The 20,339-nt window shown below is 44.1% G+C and overlaps 1 protein-coding gene across 2 annotated transcripts in view; it reads left to right on the forward strand.

Moving 5' to 3' along the window:
• Positions 1-19,624, forward strand: part of LOC147117434 (histone deacetylase 9) — a 1,471,293-nt gene extending 1,451,669 nt beyond the window's left edge. For both annotated transcript variants that reach the window (XM_085988432.1, XM_085988433.1), the window contains 3 exons: positions 7,396-7,480; positions 11,750-11,903; positions 18,926-19,624. In XM_085988432.1, the coding sequence (XP_085844558.1) occupies positions 7,396-7,480; positions 11,750-11,903; positions 18,926-18,965 (279 nt within the window). In that variant the 3' untranslated portion in view covers positions 18,966-19,624. The remainder of the gene's footprint in view (positions 1-7,395; positions 7,481-11,749; positions 11,904-18,925) is intronic.
• Positions 19,625-20,339: the final 715 nt, after the last annotated feature.

Consider the following 20,339-nt stretch of genomic DNA (forward strand, 5'->3'; position numbering starts at 1 on the left):
GGAAGGGTCGGCCAGCTCGGCGGCCTTCTCCCCAGAGGGAGAGTCCGGCCTCCAGTCCGGAGATAGTCTTCGCCGAGGAGATGGAACACCTCGAGGACTTGTCCGCGGACTCGGAGCGCCGGCACACGGAGCTCATGGGGGTAGTGGCACAGTTGCCTGAGGCCATCGAGTCCCTCTCTCGGAGTGTGACCGACGCCGGGACCTCACAGGCCATCAGTTTGGCGTAATTCGGGGCAGAGCAGGCAGCGAGTCGGGCGGCATTCGGGGCAGCTCAGGCAGCGAGTGGGCAGCTGATCTGTGGTGCCGTGCAGTCACTGGGTGCTCTGATGAGGTCACTGAACAGGTCAACATGGGCACTCACTGCTGCCACACTCGCTGTGTCAGCCAGGCATCGCCAGGGCACCCGGTGCGCTGCAGCAGCACAGCGGTCTGTCCCTCGGCAGATTGGTGCTTATGCTGCAGTGCTGGCCCGGGCGAGTGCCAGTGTCTCAGGCGACCAGCGAGCGCCTGCCATCCGCCAGCTTGCCCCCATTCCTCCAGCCGCCACTGGCACTCCCCCAGTGGAGCTGCCAGGAGCTGCTGCAGCGACTGATGCTGGCCAGCCACAGCTGCAGCATTCAACAGCCGCCCGCTCGATGGCCAGACCTCGACTAGGCCGACCCCCAAGGGCATCTGCCGTCACGGCATGTGCCCCTCAGGAGCCTGCCCCCAGCCTTGCAGCAGCCAATGGCCTTACTTTGAGGAGGAGCAGCAGGGCGGGCAGGGGCCACACAAAGATGGCCAAGGCATCGCCCTAGCGGGCCAAAAAGTCGAATGTGTGGCCAGTTGTGTTTGTTTTTTGAGGCTGAGAATTGGATGTTTGTTTTTTGAGGCCGAGAATTGGATGTTTGTTTTTTGAAGGCCGAGAATTGGATGTTTGTTTTTTGAAGGCCGAGGATGTGATGTTTGTTTTTTACGAAGGCCGAGGATGACGACCATTTTAGTTGCACTGTTTTGTTAATCCTCTCCAGGTTGTGGGAGCGAATAATGTGTTTGAGTGTTTTTTGGGGGTTTCATCTGTTTTTGGTTTTCATGTGGGAAGGGCCCTGAGTTTGTACAACAAAGCATTTTATTTATTAACATTGTCCATGTTTGATCTTTGAAGTGTTTGTTGCCTTAACCGGCTGAGGGCTTGCGGAGCGGCTGCAATCATGTTCTTTCATTGGCACAAGCCATTCCCTGACAGGGGGCCTAGAAGTGACGTTCAATAAGCCGCCGACGGGCGGCCCTTGGACCTTCTGCCTCCCTCCTCGGCTGGTACTCCTCGTCCTCCTCCTCCTCATGCTCCTCCTGCTCCTCCTCCTGAGGTGGGGGTCCAACGTGAGGTGGCAGTGCCTGAGTCCTGCGGATAGCCAGGTTGTGCAGCATGCAGCAAACGACGACGAATTGGGAGACTCGCTCCTGCGAATACTGGAGGGCTCCCCCGGAGCGATCGAGACAGCGGAACCGTTGCTTGAGGACGCCGATTGTTTGTTCTATGATGTTCCTAGTCGCTTGATGGCTCTCGTTGTATGCCTCTTCAGCAGGGGTCGTGGGCGCGCGGAGCGGGGTCATGAGCCAGGTACACAAAGGATAGCCTTTGTCTCCGATAAGCCATCCTCTTGGGTGAGGCTGTGCCTGGAACATGTCAGCCACAGTTGTCTGTCGCAGGATAAAGGCATCGTGGCTGCTGCCTGGAAAGCGGGCGTTGACAGCTAGGATGCGCTGCCTGTGGTCACACACCAGCTGTACGTTGAGGGAATGGTAGCCCTTCCGGTTGCGGTAATCCTCGGCATGCTCCAGAGGTGCCCGCAAAGCCATATGCATGCAGTCAATGGTGCCCTGCACCATGGGGAAGCCCGCTATTCTTGCAAATCCCACTGCACGCTGCTGCTGCTTGTCCAGGGTCATGGGGAAGGAGATGAATTGATGTCTCTTTCTGAAAAGGGCATCGGTCACCTGGCGGATGCAGCAATGCACGGCGAACTGGGAGATGTTAGCGATGTCCCCAGCAGCGGATTGGAAGGAGCCGGTGGCATGGAAGTTGAGAGCCACCGTCACCTTCACTGCCACCGACAGAGACGTCCTGCGCATCAGCTGTGGCTGCAGATCTCTGTGAAGCAGCTGGCAGATGTCTGCAACCACCTCCCTTCTGAATCGCAGCCTCCTAACACACATCGCGGCAGACATGGTCAGATAGGAGGACTGCTGGCGGTATACCCTGGGTGGGTAAGGCCTCAGTTGGCGACGCCTGTTGCCCCCTCTGCATCTAGCCAGGGCTGCCACTCTCTCACGCCGTCTGTAAGCCCTTCTGGCATAAGGCTGAAAGTCAGCGTTGGCACCCAATGCAGCCCCCATTATATGCTGGCAAACACTGAGCTCTCAATGAAGGCAAAGATAATTGCTAAGCTCTGGCCTGAGCCAAAAATACCTGTCCTAGTGTTGGTCCAAACCAGTAAGCTCTCCTCCTTGGTCTCTCTCCAAAAAACCGTTGCACAAGAGTGAATGCTGCAAAATGGCTGGCCTTTATAGTGCAGGGTAAGTGCCCTTTAATTAGCGCTCCCCGCGGCCCGCCTCGGCTGTGTACCGTTCCACTTCACAGTCGTTAGGGCCGCCCGGCGCACAATGGGCTGGCGCGAGTGAAGTTCCGGTTTGGGGCGCACAAAGGGCGTTGCACTAGGAAATGACGTCATGATCTGCGCGCGCAGCAGGGCGCGCGCTAAGACTTTGCGCCGGCGCTAAATGTGTACTGAAGTTGGGGCGAGGCGCAGATCGCGCTGCGCCCGGGCGCTAATCGCCTAGCGCTCGAGATCTACTCCTCCTAAGGCGCTAACGGCTGGTGCGCCCAACTGAATTTCTAGGCCCTTGTCTTTGAGTTATCGATGGTACATCAGAACCACTGTGCAACCTTACAATATCTGGTAGTATAGCATTGCCCAGATGTCAAACAAAATCCTTTTTACTATATTTAGCTTACTGGATATGACGCAAGTCCTTTCATAATCTCTAGACTTCAGAAATCATTCTGTCAAACTACAGTCTAGGTGCTAAACTACAGAATGGATCTGTTAAAAATAACAGATAAGCAACAGCAATAGACAATAAAGTAAATTACAGGTTTCCAGAACTTTATACCTCTTCAATACAAAAATGACATAAAATGCAACCCTTTTCTAATTTTCTTAGTAATGCTAGACCTGGATTAGCTGTAACATGACTTATTTGTGGGATTTGTTGGACCAACAGGGGTAGATTTTCTCCCAGTGTGGACTCCAGGCAGTCAGCCAGCGACACATGCCTGCCATTCTGTCCCCCCGTCCCCCCACTATAGTCCCGACCCATTTTGAGGGCCGGGTCTCATTAGCATTTGGCCAACAGGCTGCAGGCAGAATACAATTGCCCCGTGGCAGCCCACCTGATACTACAATGTTGGGCTGACCGGTCGACCTGTGACCCAGAAGTAGATAAGTTATTGGTGAGTGAGTCTAATCTCATGATGGGGCAGGGGTGGGGTGGTGGAACCTGGAGTGGCAGTGACCCAGGCTGGTTTTCTGGAGCCTGGAGGAGCACTGTTTCTCCTCCCAGTCCCACAACAATACAGTAAACCTTACTTGTGGACTCCTTCAGCTGGACCGCCAGCTGATACTGAGCAGACTGTGCGTGATACACGCTCTGCCCAGTACTGCCCTAAACTGACAAATGGAGTCCTATTTACATTATAGGACCCTGATTTGCATATTAAAATGGTCTACCGCCTGACTTAGGCAGGTTTTCTGGCCGCTCAGTGGTAGGCCCGGGGATGATTCCAACGGACACAGAAATGGCAAGAAAGGGACGGTAAGTCATTCCCCAGCATTTTCAGCTGGGCAGGAGGCCTCAAAATCTCCCCACAGAGTCTCCAAGCCCTTATCTTAGAAGAAATGATGAACTGAAGAAAGATTATCTGAGAATATGGGAAAAATTGTCCAAAACTCCACATCTGTGGATAGAAAATGGTGGGCAGCGTACCCATCAGTTTCTGATTAACTATGCTCTAACACAAGGCCTTGCAGATAGTATGGATCTCGAAAGATTATCCCATACTTTCCATCCCTTTTGAAACTCAAAGGAAATCAAATATGTACTCTCACAATTGCATCAGGTTGTCAAACAGCCACTGGATTTAGAACATAACTCTCGTACCATTTGAAGTTAAAATCTGGGATATAAGAAAACAAAAGGGGAAACACGTTTATCAACTTAGCGCAAGCGTTTCCTAAACTTCCTACTGATGGAAGACAACTGTCTATTTGTGCGTTTCCAGGAACTTCACCTTTAATTTGATAAGATTTTGAGACAAAGCGAACATTCTGGTGAGTGGTTTCAAAAATGAAAACAGTAGCTTTGTCAGATTATGTGAAGAGAGCAGATGAGGTAAAATACCAGAAGTTTCCATTTTTGTTTCAGATTTCCAACTTTTGCAGTTTTTATTTGCTTTCTACATGAGTAATTTCTACTTGCTTTGCAATCAAAATGTATTTGCATATGAATAATGCTTCTGAAGTGACCTTTTGCATACCAGATCATAATGTATATTCTCTGCAGCCTGGAGAAAACAAGTTTGTCCTAGCCAAAAGTGATAAATATTGATATCAATAACTATGGGGGTGATTTTGATGTGTTCTGTACGTTGGGCAGATGATAGGTGGAGCAATAAGGACACCCGTGCCAATGTCACCAGAAAGAGGCCTGAACCATTTTGATGCTCAGGCCTCATTAAATTTGACAGATAAACTGTAGCCACTGTTGGAATGCAAGCAAACAGGGCAGGCAACTTGCGCACAGCAAGATCCCGCCGGAAACCCACTGCAAGTTAAAATCCACTCCCTGATTATGGACATCAAGGGCAGGATTTTCATTGGGCCATGGAGGTGGGATTGGAGGCATGTGGGGGGTTAAAATCTCAAAATCGGGGGGCACGAACCCATCTCGCCCCCAACCCGCCTCCATGCCAGTTTCAAAGGAGGCGGGTACCCGACCCGCACAGGGACCCGCCTCCCCGAGGCGGGAAGGGGATGGGGATTAGTGCCAATTAACTGCCTGTTAACAGGTAGTTAACAGGCAGTTTTTAGCCTAATCCCTATTTTTATTGCTGAAGTGTGGGATTCCCGACAGCTCCAAACCACGCCAAGTTAGCGAGGCGGACCGTCGGGCTGAAAGGCTTGGAGGGTTCAAGATGTCTGGTGTTAAGGCGAGTGATGGGTGCATGAGTTCAGAGGTAAGTGTGTTTGGTGTGTGTAAAGTGTTTAAAGAAGTTTTACTTACATTTACTTACCTTTACAGCCTTCCTTCCTTCAGGTCTCGGGAGTCCCTCATCTTACCGGCACAGAAAGCAGAATGGCCGCGAGCTGTCAAAAGTTGCAGCATTCAGCTTTCTGTTCTGGAGAGATCTCTAAATCATCCTGAGAGGAAGGAATTAACTTGGAGTACAGATTGCCAGTGTTTGACAGCTTCAAACAGCTGTCAAACGCTGATATTTCATCTGTCAAAAGCTTTTGACAGATGAAATGTCAGTCTGTGATGTCACCTGTTGCCAGGTGGCCCTTAATTGGCCTGCTGAGCCCACTGGGCGGGCTCAACAAGGTCAATCAAGTGAAAATCGCATGGATTGGCCACAACTCGATGGAGGCGGGACTACAACCCCAAAGGTTGTAGTTCCGCCTCCTACATGCCTCCCCAATCAAAATCCAGCCCCAAGCCTGCCAAGAAAAGCTGTTAGAAACAACTTTATTCGGGAGTAGTTTGAAGAGATGTTTGAATATTTTAAGAAACACCACCAAACCCTGAAAGCAATAGCAGAAATAATTTCCAATAGTGCCCTAACTTTGAAAACAGCAGGCCATCGATTATCCAAGGCAAAACAGAATTCCCTTAGAAGCCAAAGAAAGTATTTTCTGTCTGAGTGTAAAGAAACCATAAGTCACAGAAGTGTAATCCGACAAAATCATTGACACTGAGCCAAAGAAGGGGAAATTAGATGGGGTGATTAAAAGCTTAGTCAAAGAGGTAAGTTTTAAGGAGGGCCTTAAAGGACGGTGTGAGAGATGAGGAGAGGTTTATGGAGGGAAATCGGGTGCTTAAAGCCGAGACAGCTAAAGGGATAGTCACCAATGGTGAGCGAAGGGAGTGGCAGGCACATAAGAGGCCAGAGTTGGAAGAACCACAGAGTTCTTGGAGGGTTGTAATGCTGGAGGAGGTTATAGAGATATGGGAGGGGGTGGAGTCAATGCCATGAAAGGATTTGAAGACTTGGATGAGAATTATAAATTGGAGGCATTGGCGGACCAGGAGCACAGGGGTGATGGGTGAACGGAATTTGATGCGGGTTAGGATATGGACAGCAGAGTTTTGGATAAGCTCAAGTTTAAGGAGGGTGGAGTAGGGGTAGTTGGCCAGGAGAGCATTGAACTAACGGAGTCTGGAGGAGACAAAAGCATGGATAAGAGTTTCAGCAGCAGATGGGCTGAAGCAGGGCTGGAGATGGGCAATGGAGATGGAAACAGGGAGCCTTTGTGATGGAGAGGGTATGGGGTCAGAACCTCAACTCAGGGTCAAATAGGATGCCAAGGTTGCAAACAGTCTGATTAAACCTGAGAGTATGGCTAGGGCAGGGATTGGAATTGCTCGTGAGGGAACGGAGTTTATGGCGGGAGCCAAGGACAATGGTTTTGATGTTCTTGATGTTTAACTGACCAGTTCAAATATTTTAATCACTAGAAGTAGTAGTTTCACAGAAAGCTATGCCATTCAGTTGTGTATATTGTGTAAATAGCACACTGTGAAGTGACTTTAACAGTGTAGTGTGATAACATCAACACTGATGTTGTCCAATAAATCCTAAGATACTTAAAAGGGCTCATTGTAGCTTTCCTGGAAGGAAATATCCAGTGAGGTGCAAGGGGATTAATCAGTTGGGTTCTCTTAAGCTGAAATAAAAACAGGGCCTATATTCTACTAAAATCTAGGGAAAAGGAAAGTAACCATTTCATTTAGAAAAGGTGGAGAACAAACTATTCATCAAATTGCTTTAAATGAAGATTAATAATTCAACAAAATACATTTGAACTTTGCTTAACCAAACATTACAAATATAAGGACAAGTAATTTAGATACTTCAGTGATAAATGAGCACAATTTCAGTCTACTTCAAGTCTCTGTAGACATTTAAACAGTTAATAAAATGAACTGAAAGTGATCCCCAGTAAGCTACACTAGAACTCTTCTCTTTCGAAAGGTTCCAGGTTGGAAAAGGGTTAGCAAGTCACAGGAAAAGGCTTGAGGAGTTCATTTTTAAACAGCAATTTGACTCTTATCACAAGGTTATTTGAATCTTTACAGCTGGAGCCTCTTCCCCAAGAAGTTCAGCTTCAGAAGCCAAACACCAATGCTGTAGCTTCTCTGGAAAAAACAATTGAAATTCAAAGTAAGTCGTTTGAGTAACATTTGTTTAATTACAGAAAAATGATTTATTATCTAGCAAGTGCCAGGAAGGTCTCTCTGTTTACTGCTTTTCTAAACCAATATGTCAGCTTGCTGATTGCACATGGGCTTATATTCAAAGATGAAATAATATTATGTTTACATAAATAAATTACAAAAACACAATGAATAAAAGCTTTTAATTAAGGTTAGAAAATAACCAAAGATAATGATTTACTCAGAAATCTTTCCTAAAACAAACAAGCTTCAGGCTGGAGGTCTATTCCTTCAGAATATAAATGCTTTAATTTGTCTATTCCAAAAGAGAAAAAATCTTGGAAGCTCTCCAGTATTAGCCATGATCTGTATTTGCATTGATAAAAAAAAGTCCAGAAATTAAAATCTTTAATTCTTCACTTATAAAATCCAGAATTCAATGGTGAAGCAAAACATGCAGCCTTTTCTTCAGATGAATAACAAATAATCTAATGATGTTGGCAACAGAACTATGCGGTGAGAATGAGTGGTCCATTAACTCCTGGCATGTTAAATTTACTTTGCAGTTATGAGAACGGGAATATTTTCCACCACAACCTCTTTCAACTCCAAATATATATCTTGTAAAATTATCATAAATTGTACAAAATGAATGGGGCTGTAGAAGATTTGTTGCCAAGAATACATCCCACTAAGTAAAACTGCAGCTCCTTCTTGCCATAGAAACCGTTTCTGCAATTCTGGCAAATTAGAAATTATGTTATCAGTTTTCCACAGTATGAGAAAAATTTCCACTAATCTTTTACACCAATTAGATGTAAAACAAACAGTACGATTGATGGTTTTCCACCCTACCCCAATTGATCACTCCTGTTGTTTTTTCCCCCAAATTTTGCTCTTGCTATGTTAATGAAAGTATTATGCCCAATCTCAACGGGTAGAATTGAAATGTTCCAAAAGACTCAAGACTTTATTAAAAGTCTTACTCAATCCCTCCATTCACTCTGCTGAGAATCTTTCATTGTTTTGCACAGAACCAATGGCTATGGGAGTTGGAGATGATTCTGTGGAACAACAGAAACATTGCAATGAAAACAAACTTGCTCAGAATTACATGGCAATAATGAGTAAGAAGGAGCAGCTTTAAGTAGCTTGTATCACACTAAGTTCATTTGATCCATTTATTTAAAATCTTTACACAGAATAGCTTAGTTTAGCTAGATTCGGCTGAAAGAAGCTTGTTCATTCTGATCTTGCAGAATTTCAATTAAACTCATGCTGAGATCGTACATAATGTAATTTTTTTTAAATTGTAATGTGCATGCATTTTTTCGTTCATTTTTTATTATATTGTACAGTATTCAATTGCATTGCCCCCTCATACACCATTCCCTCCACCCAGCTATACCACTACAAATTCCCAAGTGTTCACACACTGCCATAGGGATCTACCTAAAATCAGGATCTCATTACATAGGATTACATAGGCTATACAGCACAGAAACAGGTTATTCGGCCCAACCAGTCCATGCCGGTGTTTATGTTCCACTTGAGCCTCCTCCCATCTTTCCTCATCTAACTATCAGCATAACCCTCTATTACCTTCTCCCTCATATCTTTGCCCAATTATTTCTTAGCAGAATATTGTTGGGAGCATTATATATCTTAGGAACAAAAATGCTATTTGAGTCAGTACATAACATAAAAAAAGTTAGCATAGCTTGTCAAAAGAATTGTTTAATTGCTTAATTCAGCTAGATGCTGACACATTTAGTTTTAATTTTCAAATATAATAAACCAATTTTAATATAGTCTTATTGAAAAAATGTAAAAAGTAGGATATTACAGACTCTTGCGTGTTTTAAGTTGTTTCTTTCTCTGATTAAAATGTTTTGGTCCTTTTTTGTGTACTTTGAAGTAAGGGGTGTTAAAACGGGAATGGAACAATTTCTCATTTCAGGCACTCACTGTCAGCATCAAACAATCACAGGAGAGGTATAGCAGAGCCAACTGCAGAGTAATGTTTCCACTATTCCCTAAAATCTGTCTTAGCTTCAACCTCAGAAAAGCCCTTACAGCATCCGCGTAACATTTCCATTTCCTACAGCAACCATCCTTGTGGCGGCCCCTCTGAGAACGAGTGCCAGTTTATGGCAAATTTTGTGTTGCAGATCCATGTCTACTAGGGATTGCATTGCAATTGTCGAAGATTATTTGACATAGAATTCTCACAGCTAGCAAAGAGAGAATGCCTTAATCCCATCAGTATGAGCCAAATTTGAACCCACATAATAGCATGGTGGTTATGTTACTGGACTAGTAATCCAGATGCCTTGACTAACAATCCAGAGACATGAATTCAAGTCCCCACGATGGCAGCTGTGGAATTTAGATTCAATTAAATATACCTGGAATGAAAAGCTAGTATCAGCAATGGTGACCATGAAACTACTGGATTGTCACTAATGTCCTTTAGGGAAGGAAATCTGCCATCCTTACCTGGTCTGGCCTATATGTGACTCCACACCCATAGCAATGTGGTTGACTCTTAACTGCCCTCTGAAATGGCGTCGCAAGCCACTCAGTTGTATTCAAAAAGGCAGCTTACCTTCACCTTCGAGGGCAATTAGGATGGACAATAAATGCTGGCCTTGTCGGCGATGTTCACATCCTGTGAATGAATTTTTTTTTAAATCCCGTAGGTGAGAGGACAGTGTGGGCACTCTCTACACCATTTGGTTTTGAATTGCATTCACTGAAGTTTTCTCACCCAGAACTTAGAACCTGTTCTCTGGAAAGTTAGCTGGGAGTTCCCAAGGAGCTACCTTCTTTTTACAAATCAAGTGAGCTTTCACTAGAGCACACAATCAATGATCAATGAGCTCATGCCAGGTGCCTTGAGCACTTCAGTGATTTATTACAATGGTTAAAAAGCTTAATTCAACAGAACTCAAACTATGAAATTGATATGGTATCCCAACATGATGCTGTTGACACATGCTGAGCTACTGAGAGGTAGAATATGGGGCCATGTACGCATTGCCCTTGCAGTGAGCTTCTGATCTAAACTATGCAATCAAGGTGAAGTGGGAACATTACCATATAAGTCATTCTGGACAACGCCCAGCAAATGATTGTAAAGCAACTCTACCAGAGACCAAAGGTGGAATTTTAACTCTCCCTGATCTGTGGGAAAGGAGCGGGAGAGCAGTTAAAATGGAGTGGCTCCATTTCCCTCTCTGTTACTGTTGATTCTCCATTTTAATGCCACTGGTTCTGACTGCGGATGAGCCTTCTGCTGGACTCTGGCAAGAGCCTCATTAATAAATGCAAATCAGGGTCTCATGATGTACATATATGATGGCATTTTAACCCACTCCTGAGCAAGGCATCCACCGTGGCTTCCCCAACAGGTAACACTGGCAGGAAGGCAGCAAGGCCCACTTTGGTAAGTTTTAAAAAACTTTCATTAGAGGGACCAAGAGGAGCAGGAGGACCTCCTCATGCCAGTGGAAGCATATCCTAGTGTGGGTCACTGTCTCTAAGAGATCAGGGGGAAAAAGGGGGAAAGTTTGAGTTCAAAAAAGAAAAGCCCATTGGCAATCCATTGAGTAGTTTACTGTGCTATGGTGATGGTGGACATAGTGGGGTAAATTTTCCCTCAGTATGGACTTTGGGAGGCTAGCTAACTGACCATGCCTGCTGACCACCCGATAGTCCCAGCCGGGCCTGCTTAGCATTTGGCCAGCAGATTGCAGGTAGATAATGAATGCTCCAGGGCAGCCCGCCGGCTCCAGGCCACAGTAATGTCGAATGGCCCGGCCAGCCTCTGGACCAGAAGAAGGTAGGGCCATGTGAGAAGGGGTCAACCCAGTTCTATCCTAAATGGTAAGTGGGGTACTACATACATCATAGGACCCACAATTTGCATATTTAAAGGATCTACCACCTCTCCGGCTGTCTAGCGGTAGGCCTGGGGGAAGATTGCAGTGGCCACAGCGAGGGCGGTAATGTGGCGGTAAGTCATTCCCTGCCATTTTACTGGCACTACCGCCCTGTTTCTGCCAGGCAGAAGGCTTCAAAATTACCCTCAGTGAAAAAAATTCCATCATTGCTGTGCCTAAGGAGCATGATTAAATGCAATATCTCTTGATTGATACTGGAAGTCTTTTAAGAAAATAATGTGATAATTGTGATGTCGAGTGTGAGGTTTTGAATCGGTTTTACAGCATTTTTCATCATTGGACATTAACAGCATCTTTACTATCATTCCCAGGAAAATATTGGAAATCAGTACGACAGTATGCTTCAAAAGTGGACTGGTCTCTCAAAAATGCCCAAAACCTGGACAGAGAAGAGACAGAAGCAGTGACTGCCATGGCATCACTCTCAGTGGATACCAAGCACGGACACTCACAAGAAGAGAGCAGGTCAGCAACTAATCAACTGGCATCATCCCAGTCTCGTCGGTGCCGGATACAAAAGAGTTTACTGTACAAAGATAGCGGGGCAAAAAAAAATACAGCATAGATGATGAGATCAGAGAAAGAGAAATGGATGGCACATATCTTTAATCTGAGTGGGTTTCAACTTTAGCTGAAAAGTTATTTCACAAATTGGGAATGATAATCTGGAAGAGTGATATATATGGGCTTCATTTCAGACAAGATTTAAAAAATTAATCTGTGATAGCCTGTGGTTAGATGTAATATACTTTTACAGGTGTGTATACCATTGGGAGCATTTGCTTATTGCAAGTAGGGATGAAATACATACACTATTTGTGTATTAATCATTGCTTAAGTTTACTTTGCATTCCAAGGGGTCACATGGAGAGTGAGGAAAAGAAATAAAAGGAACACAGAAAGGGAGCATGTTTTTTCTCTTTTCCCCTACATTTTTGTCCCTTTTCCCATAATTTCCTGAAGGTAGTAACTGAACAACAACTTGCATGTATATAGTGTAGAAAGCAATCCAAGGCACCTTTCAAAGAAAAAATAAATAAAATAATGGACATTGAACCATGCATTGGCAGACAAGGAGCCAACGTAGATCACCAAGCATCGGGTGATGGGTGTATAGAATTTAGTGTGGGACAGGATACAGGTGGCAGTTTATGGGGGAAAGGCCAAAAAGAAAGACATTAGAATAATCGAGCATAGAAGCGACAAAATAATAGATAAGGGTTTTAGTCATGGCAGGGCTGCGGTATGGGGCAGAGGAGGGCAATGTTACAGAGTTGGAAGTAAGCAGTCTTGGTGATGGATAGGATATGGGGTTTGAAGCTCAGCTCAGGTTGAACAGGATCCTGAGGTTTCAAATGGTCTTGTTCAGCCTGAATGAGTAACCAGGAAAATGAATGGAGATTGTGGTAAGGGAGCAGAGTTTATGGCAAGGGTAAAAAACAATAACTTCCATCTTGCCAATATTCAGTTGGAGGAAATTTTAACTCAGCCATGACTTGATGTCAGAAAGGCAGTCTGATATTACAGAGGTGGCTCTGGGGCTAAGAGAAATGGGCAAGCAGTAGAGCAGCGTCTCATTAGCACACAAAAGAAAACTGACCCCTTGGATGTTGTCACCAGGCGCCAGCATATAAATGAGAAAGAGGAGTAGGTTAAGGATAGATGCTTAGGGGTGAAGTTGAAGACTGTACGATGGAAACAGCAGAGGTGGGAGACAGTGTATGATTTCATGTATATTAGAAGGTGACTGTGGGGGCAGAAGGAGCAGTATTGTTAGATATATCCTGGTTGAGTTCAGACAAGCAAGAGCAGAGCCACACAACAGCAGTTCTACTAACCTGGACAACAGAGGAGAGACAATGGATGAAATGGTGTGGTCAGTCATGTTAAATGGTTGAGAAGGGCAAGGATGGATAATGAACAATGGTCAGCCATAGAAGATGTAGTTTGCGATTTTTGGCAAGTGCAGTCCTGGTACTGTGTGCAGGACAGACATTGAACAGTGAATGTTGGGAGAGATGACATGTTCAAGAACCTTAACATGAAAAAGGGGGAGTTAGAGATGCGGTGGTAGTTGGAGAGGATAAATGGCTTGAGGGTGGTGTGATGAAATATTCCATTCATCACTGCCTGTGACTGTGGTTGGTTTCAGGTTTCCCCTCACCATTGTATTGCCTGTGACTGTGGTTGGTTTCAGGTTTCTCCTCACCATTGTATTGTATATTGGAATGTATGGAATGTGTTGTGTGTAGGGCTCCGCCCATACCTGGCCTCTATGTAAGCCAGCTCAGTCTGGCCTCATATCCAGTACTGCAGAGCTCCAGATGGAAGATACCTCTCTCCACTGCATGTTATCTTCTAAGTTAATAAAAGCCTTGTTTTGTTTCGCTAACATCGAGTCTCGGGATTATTGAGGCACATCAATTTTATTAACTTAGAAGATAACACGCAGTGGAGAGAGGTATCTTCCATCTGGAGCTCTGCAGTACTGCCACTAATGCCACGCCTCATGAACGAATGTTTAGCTTTCCCCGGAAATCCACCTCAGGCGTATCCATGCCGTCATGGCTCTCCACCCCAGGTCCGGTATTCGTGCGAAGGCATGTGAGGGGCCATAAGATGGACCCTCTCGTGGAGCCAGTGCACCTACTCCATGCCAACCCCCAATACGCGTATGTCCGGCACGCCAACGGAAGGGAGGACACCGTGTCAATAAAAGACGTCGCCCCAGCCGGTAACGACAACAACCACGGCAATAGCAGCAACAACGACCACAGCAACTCTTACCCACCCACTACTCTTTCATCACCCCCGGAAGAACATCGACCAACGGCACCCCCACCAACTACCCCTTCAACAACCCTGGCGGCACCCCCGGCAGAGACCCAGGAGGCCACCGGGGACACCCAGCCAACACCCGCGACACCACAACAGCCACGTCGGTCGCAGAGGACTACCAAACCCCCGAACAGACTAAATCTATAGAAGGGGTGAATGTGATGAAATATTCCATTCATCACTGCCTGTGACTGTGGTTGGTTTCAGGTTTCCCCTCACCATTGTATTGCCTGTGACTGTGGTTGGTTTCAGGTTTCTCCTCACCATTGTATTGTATATTGGAATGTATGGAATGTGTTGTGTGTAGGGCTCCGCCCATACCTGGCCTCTATGTAAGCCAGCTCAGTCTGGCCTCATATCCAGTACTGCAGAGCTCCAGATGGAAGATACCTCTCTCCACTGCATGTTATCTTCTAAGTTAATAAAAGCCTTGTTTTGTTTCGCTAACATCGAGTCTCGGGATTATTGAGGCACATCAGGTGGGTTCTTTAGGAGGGGCTGATGACATGGTTTTAGAAAGGGAAAGGAATATGCCTGCACAAAAGGAGCCATTAACAAGATCCGCTACCATGGGAGTTAGGTGGGGCAGTTAAGTGTCAGGAGTTGGGTAGGGAAGGGATCAAGGGAGCAGAAGGTGGGTTTCATCAAAGAGATGAAATTGAAGAAGATAAAGAGAGATGAGAAAGAAACTGTAGTGACAGGAAATCAGAACTAGAATGTGTGGAAGAGGTCAGGAGCAGCAGGGAAAGAAAGGAAAGGTAGTGACAGAGACAGTTACATGGATGGTCTCAGTTTTGGAGACCAAGAAATCAATGAGCTGTTTGCATCTAGTATTGGAGTTGAGGGCAAAGAGATTTGTGGGGGGAGGGGTGGGAGCAGGAAAGGAGGTTGCAGAAGTGGTTAGTCATGGAGAAAAGGAGCCTTGGGTTGTCCTTGCACTCCAAGATAATCCTTGACTAGTAGGAAGCTGAGGAGAACAAGACATGATACGGCTTGACATGGTTGAGCTAAATCTGGCAATGAATGACTAGCCTAGTTGTGCACCAGCTGTGCTTGAGTTTGCAGACATCTGATTTAAGGGAATGAAGACTATATGATGGAAACAGCAGAGATTGGAGACAGTGTATGATTTCATGGGAACAAGGATGTCAAAGCAGAGGCGATGGATTAGTGCAGCAGTAACAATGTTGGGAAGGACGGAGAGCCAGAGAGGAAGTTAGGAGTTTGAACGTGAATTCGAAGCATAGGGCTAGAAAGTGGCCTCCATAGCGCCTCCCATTATTGTCTCCGCCCAGACGTGGTGATGTTACCACCGCCCATGAAATTCACCTGGTGGGTTGCGGTGGCGATAACTCCTAGCGCCACGGTCTCCTGTGCCCAGAGATCGTGACGTCATCCAGCTGTGTAGTGCCTCGGATCCGAACTTCAGTTCTGCCCCCTGCAGCATCGTCGGGCAAAAACACCGGCAGCTGCAGGAGGTGTTCATTGGGAGGCCGGGCGCTTCGGGGGCGATACTTAAAGGCGAGGTGGCCAAGGTAAGTAAAAAAAATTCTGAAATGCTCTTTCTCTTTTTTTTCCCTCTGTCTTCACCAGCGATCGATCAGCCCAGCACTCTGCTACAGTACATCGGGCTGAGCGGGCCAGATCGCGGCTGCCATCAGGGACCAGGTAAATTTTCCCCTTGCAGAGCCTGTAGTGATGGCCCTTCCCTTTAAGGGAGGGAAGGAGCCTTCCACCGTGGCAGTGCTGCACGGCCCATTGTGGAGCGCTGCACACCTGCTGCCCCGCCTGCTGCCTGTTGTGCTCCAGGAAGGAAGTGGAGCGCTTGATTTAGCACTCCACTTCCTTCCTGGAGCACTAAAACACCATTTTTTAAAAGCTGGGAATCATTAGTGCCTGGCGCTAAGTTTCCCAGCTTTCAAAAGTTACCGCCCCCAAACGAGGCAATACTGAATTTCTCCCCCATAGAATCATACAGCACAAATGGAGGCCATTCAGCTCATCATGCATGTGCTGGCTCTTTGAAAGAGATATTCAATTAGTCCCACTCCCCTGCTCGTTCCCCATAGCCCTGTCATTTTTTCCTTGGTGAGGGAGCTGAGTGAGAATTTTTTCCATGGGCAGATTTTGAGGGCAGTGGAGTTGGGGGAAGGCAGCGGGTGTCGGTGGTGAGGGAGGTGAGGGAAAGGCCTGTCAGTAATTGGAGAGGCTATGATGGATGGCAAGATCAAGTGGGTGGCTGTGGATAGGGGAGTTTTTCTGAACAGTGAGATTGAGTGAGAATAGGAGGGCAGAGAAGTCATACCTTGCATCTTCTTTCTGGAGCTCCCACCCTAAACCTCTCCACTACTCTATCCACTTATAAAATAATTCAAAATTCATATTTTTGACAAACTTTTCATCACCTCTCCTAAATCTCCCTTCATGGCTTGAAGTCCATTGCTTTATCTATTTTTTTCCCTCTGAAAAGTGCCTTGGAATGTTTTCTACCTGAAGACTCATGCTGGAGTGTGGTTCCTTGAGGGAATAGTCAAGCAGCTATTTTTCATGTTTTAGCATGGACAATGATTATCCATTAGATTGCAAAAATGGATTGGTGGGGAGAGACATCAAAGCTGGACCAATTTCAGTCCTCACCTAACATTTAAAGGTATGGAGTTTGCCGGATAGCAATCAGAAATGGGATCTCTAGTTGATTCTTCTCTCTTCCTTGGCTCAAGCACACTGCGGCAAGTTTTAGTGATGATATCACCATCCCAGCAGAGACCAAAGTAACTCAAAACAGACTAAGGATGAAACCTGGGATCTCCCCAGTCTGTGTGGCCCAGTACCACGAACCAAGGAGAATTTACACACTGAAGAAACAGGAGCTGCTCTGCTCATTTTTGTGCAATTTATACGTAAATAATTGCTTTTTCAATTAAGAATGATTATATACTGTAATAATACTTTTAAAACTGGTGGCTTTCTTAACAGATTAAGAAAGATCAAAAAGAAATGGAAATAAGAATCAATAAGAAATGCATGAATAAAGGATTATGAAACAACTCCAAGCCTTTTCTCACAAACAATGAAATAGGGACTTCCTTATTTATTTTTATATGCTCAGGAAATGAATAATGAAATTCTGAGGTGCACCCAACTTCTATATGAACAGAAAATGTGAGGTTTCCAAATTTTTATAGACCTTATTTTCCTGACCCATTTCCACTAATGATCCTTCAATTTTAATGTCAATGTTAAATTCATAGTAAACTACATATTACTAATGCAGCAAATATTTCCACTCCCATGGGGAAAACTGAGCACACGCGAGCTTCTGTTTACTGACCACAGGGTTCTGAGATGATATACTGCGTAAAATGTGGACATTTCAAACTATTGGGTGTTCAGCTGATTGTTACCTGAACATAAGGCATGAATTACAAGCCATTACAACATATTGCAATAGGATGCATTACAATAAAGTAGATTACAATTTATTATAATATAGCAATGAAATGTATCACAATGCATTTAATGAAATATATTCCAAAGTTTTGCAGAATAAAACAATTTACAATAAATTGCACTTTAATACAGTATGACACAATGCACTACAACATAATACAGTAGACTGCATTAGAATACAGCAACGTATCTAATTACACAAATACTCACAATACAGGGGAATGCCTTGCAATAATATTCCTGTCACCTATCTTGTAAATGATTGCTTGCACACATTGGGGTTAATTTTGACTTTGAGCTATAGTGTAAAACGGGCGATATTGGATCATCCGCCCTTTATACATCTCTCCCGATTGTCAATTCCATTGACTTCATTGGGAATTAAAATCAGGAGAGATGTATAATAGGTGGCTGATCCGATAGCGCTCATTTTACACTATCACCAAAAGTCAAACTTACCCCCAATGACTGTTAAATCAAATAACAGTCACATTCATTCAATCTACAACCTCTTAATGTTTCCAAGATAAAAATAATCTGAACTGGCATGGTCAGGCAGAGTAGAATTCAGATTAAATTGTAGTCTGAGCTGTGCTTTTTTTAGTTTATTAAGCTGTAGTTCACAATCATTGTGTTGGAAAATCCCTGCAATACTCACTGATTTTATCATTTAAATCATATCCTCTGCATGCCTCTGCATAAAAGGTTTTCTGATGCTATCAAATAGTTTGAACTGTATCTGATATCTATTTTAAATGAATATTCATTAATTTTACTTTGAGTTTATTAAAATATACTTTCACAGGATCCAATGGCAATAATGAGCTTGAAGGTAATAATGGCTCCAAGTTGTTTATATACCCAGTGGCCATTTTATCAGTTGACAGTCCTTCATGCTATAACCGTTGTTGGCATGGTAATGCTTTCGAAGCTTCGAGATTAGTCAGAGTTCTGGAATATTTCTTCAGGTGCACTTTAATTTTCAGTTTCTTAGGTTGCCATTATTACAATATATTTGGAAATAGTCCTTGACTGTTAGTTATTCCCCTTTAACATTGCTTCAGAAAAAGATACTTTATTTATAAATGACTGGATAAGACAAATAAACATCATGTACAATTCAGATTCAACTGTGACCCCACGTAGAGATTGTAAATGTCCATGTGTACTCTGTTCTGATTGCGTGTTTATTTTTCTAGAACTCCTGATGAACCAATGGAAGAAGAGCCAGCTTTGTGAAGTGCCAAGTTCATCCAGCTATTTCCTTAACATGACATCATTGTCGGTCCCCTAAGACTCTCCCAGACATGTCGTGTCTGCTGTTTGGGTAGTGTAAATCAGCTGGATCTTTCAGACAGGGCAGCCTGCAAACAGTGACAACTTCACTTGCTCTTGTAATATTAAAAGGACACATCTATAAAGTTTTTTTTTAAATAAAGAAATGTCTTACAGGTCAGAGATATTTTCACAAATTTCTTTCTCTCAACTATACTGCTGGCTGTTTTCTTTGGAGGCTGAAGTACTCATAGATTTTCAGTGATGTACTGAAACCATTCTGTTGTTTCTTGAAGTATGACTTTCTAAAAGCATTGAAACCTTCAGAACTGAGGTCATGCTGATACTGTTGCTGTGCCTTTGGAAGAGGAGGGAAATCTAACACTTTCATTAAAAAATGCCTTAACATATACTGGTACAAAAGAAAAGATTTTCTTTTAGGCGCCTTTAAAAGTAACAAGGAGCTACATAATTAGAGACACAATAACACCTTGAATTATTTATTTGTCTAACTGCAGTATTCTTTGATATCAGCATTGATATTATGACCAAGTTCTTCATTTGTTTTTGTATTTTCTGAGCTGTAAATAGGTTCCAACCACTGTATTAAAGCCATAAGTGAGCATCCGCTGTCATTCTTTGATCTGTAAATTTGAACAAAACTTTGATTTTAAACAAGCATCTCTTGTAGTTTTTAATATGTTTTTACTTATCATAAACCTTAATCAGAAGAATGAGGGGAAAAAAACAAAGCTGGTTTTATTCAAATGACAATATTTTTCCTTTTGTCAGGCAATAATTTCCCCCATGCATATGGGTATGTTTAAGGTTAGACCTTTTTCTTTTTAAAATATTTTTATAAATGTTTGTGTTACAGCAAATTAAATGTGCTGTTGGCTGTTGAATGTTTAACAGTTTGGATGTTTCTCTTCTGAGAGTTTTGAGGAATGATTCTGATTGTTTTATTGTTTCCTTTTTATTTTACAACACTCCTGTGCACTAATCAACATAAAATATATGAATATTACAGAACAATATATACAGTACGTGCTAATGTATTCTCAGTCAAAACTCAAAGTTAACAGGAGACAAAGTCAGTCAGTAAATGACCCCATTGACCAGGTTTTGAGCAATTACAGGCCAATTTAGCATTTACCTTGTTCTTTTTCTTAATTTATATTTTTGTGATTAATCTTTCTTTTTGCTCACCAGGAATGTTCAGTGGGGAATGGATTTTGATCTCTTTTGTATTGGCTTTTGTGCCTCAGTGACAGGAGAGCACTGTTGCATGCTTGGGGTAATGAGAAAAAACTTATAACTGAAAGTTAGCTGGACTGA

Source organism: Somniosus microcephalus, chromosome 5 (assembly GCF_052327205.1).
Source record: "Somniosus microcephalus isolate GS21.2 chromosome 5, FLI_Smic_1.0, whole genome shotgun sequence".
Lineage (NCBI taxonomy): Eukaryota > Metazoa > Chordata > Chondrichthyes > Squaliformes > Somniosidae > Somniosus > Somniosus microcephalus.